We start from the raw sequence: 12775 nt of genomic DNA, 5'->3' as shown, positions 1-12775 counted from the left end.
TAAGCCTCTTTGTTTCACTAACTTTTCTTAAATTTTATCATTAGCTCCTAAAACTTTTCCTATTGATTAAATAACAAATTTCAAGTTGTAGTCCATCAAATTTTTGGATATACTAGTATATTAACCATCGTATACACATTGCATAAAGGAGAATGACTTGTCACACATATTGAATCATTTTTTAAAGATGTAGTCTCATAATTACAAAAGTTTTAGCAAACATATTGATTAATGTTAGCCTGCTTTTTATTTGCAAAAGCAGTTGTAAATATACGATAACATCTTTCAAAAAATAATGAATCGGTGCACATTTTTTTTCTAACTCCTTGTCTTGTTTTGCAAATTTGATTTTTTTTCTAACTTACTTAATTATCTCTAGCCTAAATAATGAAATTAAATTTAAATGATCTTAAATTTTGCTTTTAAGATTTGTGACGTCAAAATAAAATAAAACGCGTATTACAAATGTAACCTTTTAATCCCCGATCTGTGTTAGAGTGTTTTGAAATAATAAAAAAAACACAATAAAAAATTACAGTTGATTTAAAAAAAATATATATCTTAACATCTTTATTACAATGAAACTTGTCTTATCCGACATGCACGGGGAACAGATTTAAAATATATGTGTTGGAATAAACAAGATGTAGTATTGCAGCGTGTAAAGATCATTAAGATAATTATAAATGAGAAATTGAATTAAATGGCTGAAATCACAGTAAAGAGTATTGCATGTGTCGGATTAAACAGGTTCCACTGTAATAGGTTTAACAATAAAGTAATCTTTATCCTAATTCCCCGTCCAGTTATCTCCATTTATCAGTGTTTGAAAAAAAGAAGAAGAACGAGTTATTTCTATTTTCAAATTTATTACAACACATATAAAGTACATCTTTTACTGAATACATTCAGTTTCGCTTTACAGAACCGTTCAACCACCTTCTTTTACTGTTTGTAACTTGATGTTAAATATTAAAAAAAAGAACTGCGCGATAAAAATTAATTTAAAATCGTCTCTTTGGGGTTTCCATAATCCATGGATGATCTTTCGTCTGTTAAAAAAAAATTAAATTAATACTTCACAGATAAATGTATCATTACATATTTTTTTTTATTAAAAAAAACAACTTTTATAACTGAAAGTTTCAGATTGATACAAAAAGAAAAAAATTGATATTAAGATTTAATGATGTTTACCTAGTTCCGTCTGACCATCATGGTGGTCCCCCTCACTGATGTCCCCCACTCTACTGTGGGATACCATGGTCTGTACCAGGACTCCGGGGACCATTGACCGTTAAGGAAGGCCTGGTGACACCAGTTGAACCACCAGCCTCCTCTACGGTTACTGTCAGCAGCACAGTTACCTCCAGATCTGTCGTTACCTCTGTCTGGGGTACTGAAGGACATCCCAGACAGATCTCTGTAACGATTACCGGTGTCATACATACTGTCTCCTGTAGAATTAAAAAAAAATATACATGGACACTTGTTTAAAATAGATCAGTAGATTTATATACACTATACTCGTCGTGATCTCTGTCTGGGTGGAGAAGAACATCCCAGACAGATCGTGGTAAAATAAAACCTGTATTTAACATACTGTCCCCTGTAAAATCAAACAAAAAGAATCACAAAGTTAATTGATTTATTTATTTTTAATCTAATTGTCAATAATAATACTGAGGTACTTCTAAGATAGACGGCATTAGGTGCTGGGTAGAGCGATAATATTTATTTAGTTTAGTCATTGAATCCCCGATGTCTATCATACTGGTACCTGCACAGTTAGAGAAAATATATAACAGAGATAATAATTATTAATTTACATCAAATTAATCTTAATACTGAAGTACAAAACACTACACAATTCACATAGCATCCTTCTAGTGTAACAATAAACAACAGACCTGTTACACTTTTAAGCATGGTATTATGGGGGGGGTTAAAGGTCATTTGAAATTTTAGAAAATATGAAAAAATGAAATTTTAATATTTGTCCGAGAACGTGCCTTCAAACATGTATAACATGCAATATTAAGTAAACCATAAATAACGAGATAAGATATGGTGTATCTGTGAATGTTATAAGATGGTAGATTTCCTATTAAATAAATGTAAATGTTAAACGCGTAAAGGTCTTTTGAATTTGGCTTTTTAAGCTTTTTTTTATTTGAATATTTATCCGATCAAATATTTTTTATCATCAAATTTTCGTAAACCTGTCGACATTTAAAATTAATGACGCACTGTAAACTTCTTATTCAGTAGTAGTAAAAAATGTGGATCATTGAAAATCAGATTATTATTTAATTATTATTATTGTAAACTTTTTCTGTATTAGTTAAAATGTGAATTATCAAAAATTATCAGGAACCCAAGCTGAAAAGCAATGTTGAACAAATGTAATTATTGGATTTGTTTGTTAAAAAATTAGCATAATTTTTCCTTGTACATAAGATGTATAATTAGAAATTTTATCTACTTGACAATAACAAAATCGATATCTGCTGAATATGTGAATTGTACCTACAAATGATATTCTGAAATATTAGACATGTTTAATTAGCGTGGAATCAAAAACGTATGCAGAATATAAGAAAAAACACATCTTTCTCTTTTTTCAAGAACTTATAATCTGTTTATACAGAAAAGAATAATCATGATGATATACATAATTTAAACCAAATTTTAAGAACTAAACCTGAATACATTTACCTAGGGTCCCCGTGGCAGGTCCTGCAAGAAAGAGTTGATATTTTCCAGCTTCGTCGGAGACAGAAAATCCATCATACATTTCATACAGCGTTGTACCATTCTCGAGAGTGATAGACACATAAAGGGATGATGAGTTTTCTTTTGATAATTGATGGATTACGTCATTTCCTGTATTAAGATATATTTAAAATCAATTATTTGAGATATATATCAATTAAGTACGATATGTGAATATCGTAGAACACATATTACCTAGTCTTAAATTCAAATCTTAATTACGCTTTTTATTTTTCACCTATCACATGAATGTTTTATCTTTAAACTAAGAAGGGATAAAAAGTTTTTATTTGAAAGCGATTTATACTTACCAACCCAGACATTCTGTTCCGGTGAACCGAAACCATTTTTATATTCCGTCCAGTTTCTGTCAAAGATCACGGATCCGTCTACGCGTTTCTGAATGGCCTTTGAAAATTAACATGCGTAACAATTCAATTTATAGCTTCGAACAATCATTTATTACGATATTAACTCAAAATATTCATATTAATTTTTATTTTACAATATATTATGTATTTTTAATTTTAGAATAAACAACATACCGTCCATCCCCCACCATTTGTGGTCATATCGCAGTAAACATTTATTGGCATTATTAATGTACTGTAGGGGTATATATCATACACCCCTGTGATGGTTTGTCCGTTTTCTCGAAGATCCTTGCAATCTTTGGGCAAGCTAGAAAAATCTAAAAAAAAAAAAAAAAAAAAAAATAATAATACCAGAATCATACAATGTATATGTACAAGAAGTGAGAGGATATATGATGCCTGCATGATATATGAACGTTAATTGTTGGAGCTAAAACATTAACTACATTTACAATGTGTACCATGTATGTCAAACAGTTCATCATTATCTAAATCATTCTTGTTTTCTATTTGATACAAATCTTTGATTAAGGACATGATTAAAAATATTAGAAAATTTAATACAATCATTTTCAATTCTTTGTTATTTGAAAGAAAAGTAAAAGAGGAATACATGTGTAGATAAGATGATAAACAATTTACACTGCACGAAAAGTCACCTTTTATAATATTTAATAGTTTACAAAATGTTTACAAAAGATGAACCTTTATCTTTCATCACCTTTTTCACATCAAAAGGTTGACTTTCACCTTTAAATTTTGGTAAGGTGAACAAAATTTCATCTTTCTTCATCTTCTGTAATATTAAAAGTTGATCATTCACCTTTTGCTCTGAAAAGTTGATTATATATCATCTTTCCATTTTTTACAATTGTTAAAGTTCATCTTTTTTAATCTTTTGAAATAATAAAAGTTCACCATTCACCTTTTTTCACTGAAAAGTTAAATATACATCTTTTCTCTTTTAAAACATTTACTTTCCATATCAAAATATCATAAATAAACTTTTTTAATTGAATAAAAAAAGATTTGTTGTTACTTTTTTGTCAAATGACAAATTTATAGATAAAATCAAGGTATACTGCAAGATATTTACATCGTGTAATCATTAAAACATAGAAAGCTTAATGGACACAAAAGCACTTTAAACTTTACAACTCGCTTTTGCTTAAATCGTGTTAAATATATGTAACACATATTTCTCTTTTAGACATAGTGAATCTTAGCATTAAAAAATATGCAAACAAGACAAAAATTTCTGCTGGTATAATTTTAAAAGATTGTCACGACAAAAGCTCTTCATCTGCATTCCAAGGTGTTACCGGGTATACCATTTTCTGCAAGACAAAATTGAAATAAGAATTAATTAATCATAGTGACTTGAAACAAAATATTTTTATATAACCATGACAAATTAAGAATATTTCAGTCAATATATTTTAATACTGAGTTAGGATTCTACTTCAAGTTCATAAATGGATATGATATAATAAAGGTAAATTAAAGAAACTCTGACAGCATGTTTAGTTAAATACTGTTATTCACCTCTCCAAAACTTCCTAGCTAGAGGATTATTTGAACTGAAAACACCTCTTCACAGCAAACTGGTGAGAGGATGTTGATTTACAAAGTAGTCATTAAAGAGTTTTCACATTATAAAAAGTAATTTTTTAACAAATACATTGTAATTTTTTTTTTGGTCACCTCTCCATATCTGCCCGGCTAGAGGATCATTTCAACTGAAAACACCTCTCCATGGCAAATTGGCATGAGGATTCCATCACTGCATGTAAATCCCTACATTTAAGACATTTTTATTTATATATCATAGATACTTTAAGTAAATGTAGTTTAACAAAAACATCTGTGTCTTGGTCACCTCTCCATATCTGCCCGGCTAGAGGATCATTTCAACTGAAAACACCTCTCCATGGCAAATTGGCACGAGGATTCCATCACTGCATGTAAATCCCTATATTTAAGACATTATTGTAATACATCATAGATAAGTCCTTTTAATTTGAAAATATTGTTTATATATATATATATATATACCATTCACTCTTTTTTTAGCATGGTGTATTCCTTGAAGCGGACATAGAGAGGATTGGATGTGAATGTTATTAAGTTTTTGTTTTTTTAAGTACTCCTTGCAGTAGAAGTGGTTTCTGATGGTTTTGGTGATCATGGTTCAGTTGATGAAGAATGTAATGTAGTGTTGTGAGACATGATGATGCAGTGCAAAGACATGAGATTTTTTGTACTTGCTTTTCTCAACTGTTTCCTTTTTTCTCTGTCTTCATCACGTTTCCTATGGCAGTATTCCTTGCTTCAATTCCGTGTTTGCCCAAATTAACCTATAAAAATAATTTTTTATATGTTTATGTGCTTCACAAAAATATAAACATGCTGATATAATACAATCTATTCTAATTGCAATGTATGTGTACAGCTGAAATTAACAAAGTCTATGACTCACTTCTGTCACTGAATACATTTTTTTTTAGCATTTATAGGTGTAGAAGGAAAACATATATAATTTATTACTGGATCATCAATTTAGACCCCTGTATAACTTGTCAAATGCTCCATTTACTGAGCTAGCCTACCCCCAAGACCTACAGCCACTGTGAGTCCTGATATTCTAACAAATAGACATACAATAACAGAAATATGCAATGACCCTATAATAAATCATATACATCTTTTTGTTATTCCCTTGCTAAGGACTTTTTCTGGCTTTTCTGCTGCCTCGAAGCTTCAAAATGGATGCACGGATACATGCATTGCATGTACAAAAGCGATACAAAATCAATCAGATTATTTATATTTTGATCCAGGTTAAAATTGTTTTAGATTTTAAATTTAAGTCTAGAAAAATAACTTTTTAAAAAAATTACACTAAGCTTTCATGTTTAATCAAAATCTTATATTACCTTTGTTCCCTGACCAAAACTTTCCCCTTGCAAAGCACATGGGATGGGTGATGTCATACCTTGGGATGGGGTTTCAGGAGTTCCTGCAAGATGCATAGATGCCTAATTAAATTTCCGGTTTATTTTGCTGCGCGGGATTTCCAATCGTTTGAATGTTTTGTCATGGACAAGATATAATCAGCATCAGTATGAGTCAATGTTTCGATTCTGATAGCATTGAATTTATAGTGATGATGGATCTAAAAGTGAAAACAAACAATCTGAAAAACCCTCTACCTCAAAACAGGGACAGGAGTACGTATCCAAACCAAAAAGGCGCCGGTTTTCATATCCGCCACCCATCTTTGAATCTTCGGAGGAGGAAAATGGTGCACGAGAGTGTCAGGTAATTTGGACTGTTGAACGTCTTCACATTATAAATGTTTTATTTTTCTAAAATATACAGCTGTAGAACATTTACTTCGCTCACAAATATATGATTCACTGGGCCTAGAAACGTCTGTATAATTTCTTTTTACAATGAACCATGGCGCAATGATGTATCGAAGTTGTGCAGACAGCTGATACACTGTGATAGAGGATTCTCGAGTTGAATGTTAGCTGAATAGTTTCGAAATCGTATATGTTCAAAACAAATGATCAGAGGGAATCATCTCTAACTTATTAGCTAATAATTAAAATGGTCTTCGAACTGTTTCACCTTTTTCTAAAATAACTTCACCTTTTGTTTTCCAAAATGCGAAAAGTCCGAAAACAATGTGGAATGCAAACTTTCGGAAGATGCAGTGCGATGAGTTCCGAATATTTCTGATTCTATCTACTTTCGTTTTTAGGACGCTGTAGCTACGGTAACACCATGATGCCCGACCATGAAGTGCATAAACGCCAGGTTTCTCAACACCATTAGGGGAAAAAAGGAAAACACAGTCAACACTGAAAAAACGACACACGTGTGCGTGGAGAGAGTAAATGCAAGTAGATCAATGTGATCCGACATTCCTTTAACCCCCCCCCCCTCTGTGGCACTCATTTATTTATAACGTATGGAGTGCGCACATAAGTTACAATCATTCAAGGGGCAGAAAAAATTCTGCATTAGCAGAAATTTTCAGAAAATATACAGAATTTATTTAAATTTTATGTCAAACGCTATTTTATCTGATATTTCTATATTTTTATGTCACTTTGATACTATAATAGGAATTCATATAACTGTATGTATGATATTATAATTAAAAACAGGTAATACTTCCAGAAAAAAAAAATAAATATTGGGTTTATCTAGCAATATATATTTATATAGTCAATACAAATGAAAAGTTAAATTTTTACATATATTTTAATTATTATTTTAATTATTCCTTATAAATAGACATAAATGCCTAGCTAAATGACAGTAACATTTTTCCTACATAAAAAAAATCAACACCAGATCTGTATTAATAGGTATATATGGGTTTTTTTTACATAGGAAAAATAAGCAATGTCAGGGACTGTGTAAATAGTTGATATTTTTTATCACTATAAAGTACTGACACAAGGTTTTTTGACATTCTTTCACAATATATCACAGTACAACTCATTAAGTTAAATTCAGATTTTAATATGAAGTTAAAAGTGTAATATGTCATCATCCAAAATTGGTTGACAAAATGTTTTGAATTATTCATTTTAGCATTAAGAAGTGTTCTTGACACACTTATCTCAAGCAACAAAATGAAATCCCGGAGAGGATCAAAGTCCTGGAGAATATAAAGAGCACGAAGGAGAGGTTTCCAGGGAGGAAAAAAATCATGTGCCCCCAAGTGAACGGGTAGAGGATAATTCAATGTAAGTTTAAATGGAAGAACAATTTACATGTGTGTTTTGCTAACATATGTATGTAGCTGTGTTTTTAATTATATTTACATGATTTATTTTTTTTTACATGTATTAAGGAATAATTATTTTCTGTTATCAAGGTGGTCTACAAAGATATTTCCTGTCCAAAAAACATGTTTTATCAAAGAAGAACAAGCTGCAAGATCAGAAGCAGAAGAGAGTCCTGTATGAGAGGAAGAAGGAGGTAATAATACCATTTAAACATGATTCTTTAAAAATAAAATGATTTATTCAGCACATATTCTTTTTTCTTAAATGACAATAATCATTCAAAATTACTTCTAACTGCAGATAGGTGTATTGTGTTTACATGTGTATACATATATATTGTCTCTGAATTAGTACTGCATATGTAACATAATTTAATTCATATATACATGGCGGTACTCAAGATTGCTGTTCTCTTGCTAGCTTTTAATTCATATTTATTATCTTTCTCAGAAAGCAAAGCCCAGGACTCGGGCTCTAGAACATCTGAAAAACAAGGGTTGGCAAACCGAGCAGAGCAAATATTTTAAATATTGAAGGTGGAATACATGTCCAGTGACGAGGAGTGTGAGGAGGGGTTTGTTACTCATCCCCCATCTTGGCAGAGTGACACCTTTGCCAAGGTCAAGAGTACCTTGGACAATGTATATCTTGAGACCTGCTCCGTGAAGAGCAAACGTTGGGAGTAGTCACGTAAAGGAGCCCCCTACTATTCCAGAGGAATGTTTGTGGATGCTAAAAAAAGATTAAATTAGAAAATAAGAAAATTTAAAAATAAGAAAAGCATTTCATTCTGTTTATTTCTGTTGGCATTTTTGAATGAAAAATCCATCTTAATACATGACTACATCTACTACTCTTTTACATTATTCTGCTGTTAAAGAAACCTTACATGTATGTATACACATCATTTATTTTCTAAATGTACATTTTTAAACTGAAAATTTACTATAATGTAAAAGAATTTTCTTTCTTTTTTTTTTATTTTTTCCCAATTTAAATAATTTTTCACAAAATCTTGATCCATTTTTTAATTTGGTTAAATTAACAAGATCTTTATTTATTTGTTTAATTACAGATGATTATATGTAAATAATTATACAGTAAAACTTGGTTATAACAAAGTCAATAGGACAACAGTTGCTGTAAATTTATTTCGCTATATGCATAATTTGTTGTATCCGTATAAGGAATTCCTAAAATTTATACAGTTGGGGATTTAAGAAATCTTTGATATATCCATGAATTTGCAATGTCCGTTTAGTTCGAAACAAGTGCTATTATATATATTTTTAAAATAATATCATTATTATTGTAACACTGACAGTATGAAACAAACGTTGAAGTTTATGAAGACAATTAATACAACTGTATCAATGAATTTTATAGGGAAAAATCACCTTTTTATACATGCAGTCTGGATTATTGAAATTTGCTTGATTTTTAGGCAGTATATGTAACCCAATAATATGCCTTCTATAACAGCATCATTAATTTATAAATCTGATTAGGACAAAGGCATCAGCGTACTAAATTTTAGTTATGATATTCCATCAAAGTCCCACACTTGATAGTTCAATGCTTTATTTAATTTTTTTTTTATTATTATTTTGTTTCTCTGTTTTCTCTGTTTATTTGTATGAAAATTTTAAATGAGATTATTTAATATATGATACTTAAATTTATGTGTGTCCTTAATCAAGCTGATGGATCACAGTACTTTTTTTATACCATTAAACTGATGAAAAATGTTGCCCGAATGTTTTGTTTTATTTTTACATGGGAAAAGATATTTAAAAGCTGTTTTATTTTTACATGGGAAAAGATATTTAAAAGCTTTGAACACCATGTTAAAGTGGAGCTTTAGGGGTTAAACAGGTTTTGTTGACATAAAATAGCTGCATAAAAGTTGAAATTTTGTTAAATCAAAAGATCTGCAAAAGTTGCAAAAGATGAGCTTTTAGTTTGAAAAGGTTTATAAAAGTAGATCTATCAAAATCTGAAAGGTATAAAAAAGAAGATATTTTTAATAAAAAAGTTACAGAAAAGATCAAATTTTGTAATATGAAAAGGTGAAAAAAGACAACATTTTTCTCAAAAAGATGGATAAAATATTGTATTTTAATGCAAAAAAGGTGTATAAAAGTGGGCCATTTGGATATCTTTTTTGTATCCAAAAGCTGATCAAAATTTGATCTTTTGTACCTTTCATAGAAAAATTAAAGGAGCATGAAAGGTGTCAAAAGGTGAATGAAATGTGGCCTTTTGTTTACCTTTTGGATATACAAAAGGTGGTTTTTCGTGCAGTGTTAGACACTGAAACAGATGTTGAAAAATGAAATAAAAATCAGGATATCCTTTTTATGCATGATACAATGTATGTGAAATTGAACATTTCGTAGATTCTTGGGTGTTACAATGACTATGATTTCCAACACTGTCTATCGTATCAAACTTGATCAAAAATCGTGTCCTTTCGAGAAAGACCTAAGAAAAGAAGCTAAAAGAATGAAATTAAAAAAAAAATACATACCGTTATCCGAGTAGTATCTCCAACCGGCCTCATCAGACAGCCCAGATGTAAGACTTTCCTTGTGGGTACGGCATTTCTTCGTTTGTGAGTTAAAGCCAAAGAAGCTGCACTCCCTTTGACAGATTGTGGCGCACTCGATCAAGGAATGAGCATTGTGTTCCCCGAAAAGTTCATAGTTTGACTTCTTATCATTGAATACGAGTTTCGCTGTATATTTCTTAGAAATAAAGGTAGCTTTAGATAAGGCTAAGAAGCCTACAATTAAAGTGATAACCCACTGATTGCTCATTATTTTTTTTTTTGCGAAAAAAAAACTCTGCCGCGTTCATGCTAATCTGTGAAATTCTGCTAAATGGTCTTTCAACAGCCAGATATATATATATATATATATATATATATATATATATATATATATATCGTACCATAATCAATATCTGAAAAGTGATTGGCTAACTGTTACGTATTCTAGATCTCATTATTGTTTAAGTATCGATTTTATTGAAGTTCATATGAATTTTCATGAATTGTCAAAAACGTTTATTTTGAAATTGCAATTTAAAATTTAACAATGAAAGGTGTTCTATTTTTAATTTAGTTATTGCCTGTTATGTTATGATATTGTACAGTGTTTTTATTAGCTATCAACTCAAACTGAATGAAATTAGTAATAAGGAATTTTGTAAAATTCAAAGTAGAAAATATCTGACTCTAAGACATTTTTAAGAATTTATTGATTTATTTCAGCTTTGGTACATCAGCCTCTAAATGTTAATGTAACACAATATATCATCATTGGTTTACTTACTTTTGAATCTTAGAGAGACGTACATTTGTTAAATACAATTAAAAGAGAATTTTATAAGAATGCTTTTAAGCGCATTAAAACTTTTTTTTAAAAAATGAATAGTACATACGATAGATGTTCAAATTAAAGAATCGTTATATGTTGTTAAAATGACATAGGAGTCGATACCGGAGGAAGGGGGCCTTAACCATAGATAGACAGTGGTAATTTGGATTTACCTTTATTTGTTGATCCCCTCACATACACACACTTTCTATTAGCCCCCCCTAACATTCAATTTGCTTCCGACGCCCATGAATGAGACCCGATTTGGTGATTTATTTAAAGGAAACGGATAAATACTATTCAAAGCTAATTCACTGTGAATTAGCTGCTTTTATCGAAGGAAGTACATATTTAAATGCTTTACCTAAATCTCAGTACTTATTCCTAGTGATTATCGTTCTTGTCAAATATTTTAGTTCATTATCCCCCCTTTTAATAAAAAAAACACCTGAGGTCGCTTTGGTTGCAACTTCCTTTTTCAATATTCCAGCATCATCTTGGGTCGGTAAAAATATTCCAGCTTGTTATTGTGTATTTTTAATTTATAACAACCACCCACCTCACCCATTTAGAATAGATACTGCTTTTCTGTTTTTTTTTTATGCTTTCAGACAAAGACTGATGTACAGTGAATATCACGCTCATCATGACATGATTTACGAGATGAAACCAGGATCTTAGGGAACAGCCATTGCCAGGGGGATTGAACCACACGTATCTTTGTGGACTCACAGCATTCTGGACTTCCAAGACATTTAATGTGAAAGTGATGCGAAGAACAGCCATTTATAAGGAAGTGATTCATACCAAGAGCAAGTCATGCACCATTTCCAGGAGCCAATAATTTTCCTCTAACTGCAAACATTGAACAATAATGTGGATTTATAGTATCTGGTACGGCTGTCCGTTTCTTTCCAGCTGAGATGTGCGTTAACGAGCGGCACTAAGTAACTATACTTATATGCAGTCATGTAAGTCATGAAAGTTGAAAAGTAAACTTTGGATTTAGATATACATAAATAAGTACTAAATATAAAGAAATATAAATATCTGCACCTCCCAGGGTCAAGGCTTTTACCACCTTCTGATATAGTGCTTGTGAACTTAAACCTTTGAACTTTGAACCTGAGATTGAATATTTAATGTGTAATATTTGCTTTGTTGTGTTGCCAGGGACACCAATAGCTTTTCATAATTTGTTTTTCTGGATAAACAGCCGTGCCCAATTTTCGCCACAATAAAATTTATTAGATACATACTTGATGTTTTTTATATGCACTTATCTGAGATAAAAGTTGTAAAACTTGTTTTCGGACCCTTTTTGTATTATCTACTGTGTATATATGATGTCTAATTTCAATGTCATAAAGTTTAAACTAAAATGGTGATTAGTTAATGCTGCACATGAATCGCACACTCGTTATTTTAACTTAAAAGG

At 30.6% G+C, this 12775-nt stretch overlaps 1 protein-coding gene and 2 long non-coding RNA genes across 3 annotated transcripts; 1 reads left to right on the top strand and 2 right to left on the bottom strand.

Moving 5' to 3' along the window:
* Positions 1-928: 928 nt before the first annotated feature.
* On the bottom strand, positions 929-2804 carry LOC134254790 (ficolin-2-like). The gene is made up of 3 exons (XM_062737311.1): positions 2719-2804; positions 1198-1457; positions 929-1052 (listed from the first exon to the last, which is right to left on the bottom strand). The coding sequence occupies exons 1-2, from the start codon at positions 2795-2797 to the stop codon at positions 1198-1200; spliced, it is 339 nt and encodes a 112-aa protein (XP_062593295.1). The 5' UTR covers positions 2798-2804; the 3' UTR covers positions 929-1052.
* A 1379-nt stretch (positions 2805-4183) lies between these two features.
* Positions 4184-6847, bottom strand: LOC134254787 (uncharacterized). Its single transcript, XR_009989379.1, has 4 exons — positions 6362-6847; positions 6086-6168; positions 4854-5506; positions 4184-4486 (listed from the first exon to the last, which is right to left on the bottom strand). It is a non-coding gene; the product is annotated as an uncharacterized LOC134254787 (long non-coding RNA).
* A 171-nt stretch (positions 6848-7018) lies between these two features.
* LOC134254789 (uncharacterized) lies at positions 7019-8080 on the top strand. The gene is made up of 3 exons (XR_009989382.1): positions 7019-7050; positions 7761-7915; positions 8047-8080. It is a non-coding gene; the product is annotated as an uncharacterized LOC134254789 (long non-coding RNA).
* Positions 8081-12775: the final 4695 nt, after the last annotated feature.

This window comes from Saccostrea cucullata, unplaced genomic scaffold, assembly GCF_032062105.1.
Source record: "Saccostrea cucullata isolate Sc308-1 unplaced genomic scaffold, CSIRO_AGI_Scuc_v1 ctg3648, whole genome shotgun sequence".
In the NCBI taxonomy this organism is placed as follows: domain Eukaryota; kingdom Metazoa; phylum Mollusca; class Bivalvia; order Ostreida; family Ostreidae; genus Saccostrea; species Saccostrea cuccullata.
This window is presented reverse-complemented; position numbering and strand designations above follow the sequence as displayed.

What these genes read in the sequence shown, in the direction of transcription:
- LOC134254790 (XM_062737311.1), bottom strand. Translation starts at nt 2,797, where the DNA reads ATGTATGATGGATTTTCTGTCTCCGACGAAGCTGGAAAATATCAACTC. An exon ending in ACCTGCCACGGGGACCCTAG is followed by an intron (nt 1,458 to 2,718) that starts GTAAATGTATTC and finishes TTAATTCTACAG; the next exon opens with GAGACAGTATGTATGACACC.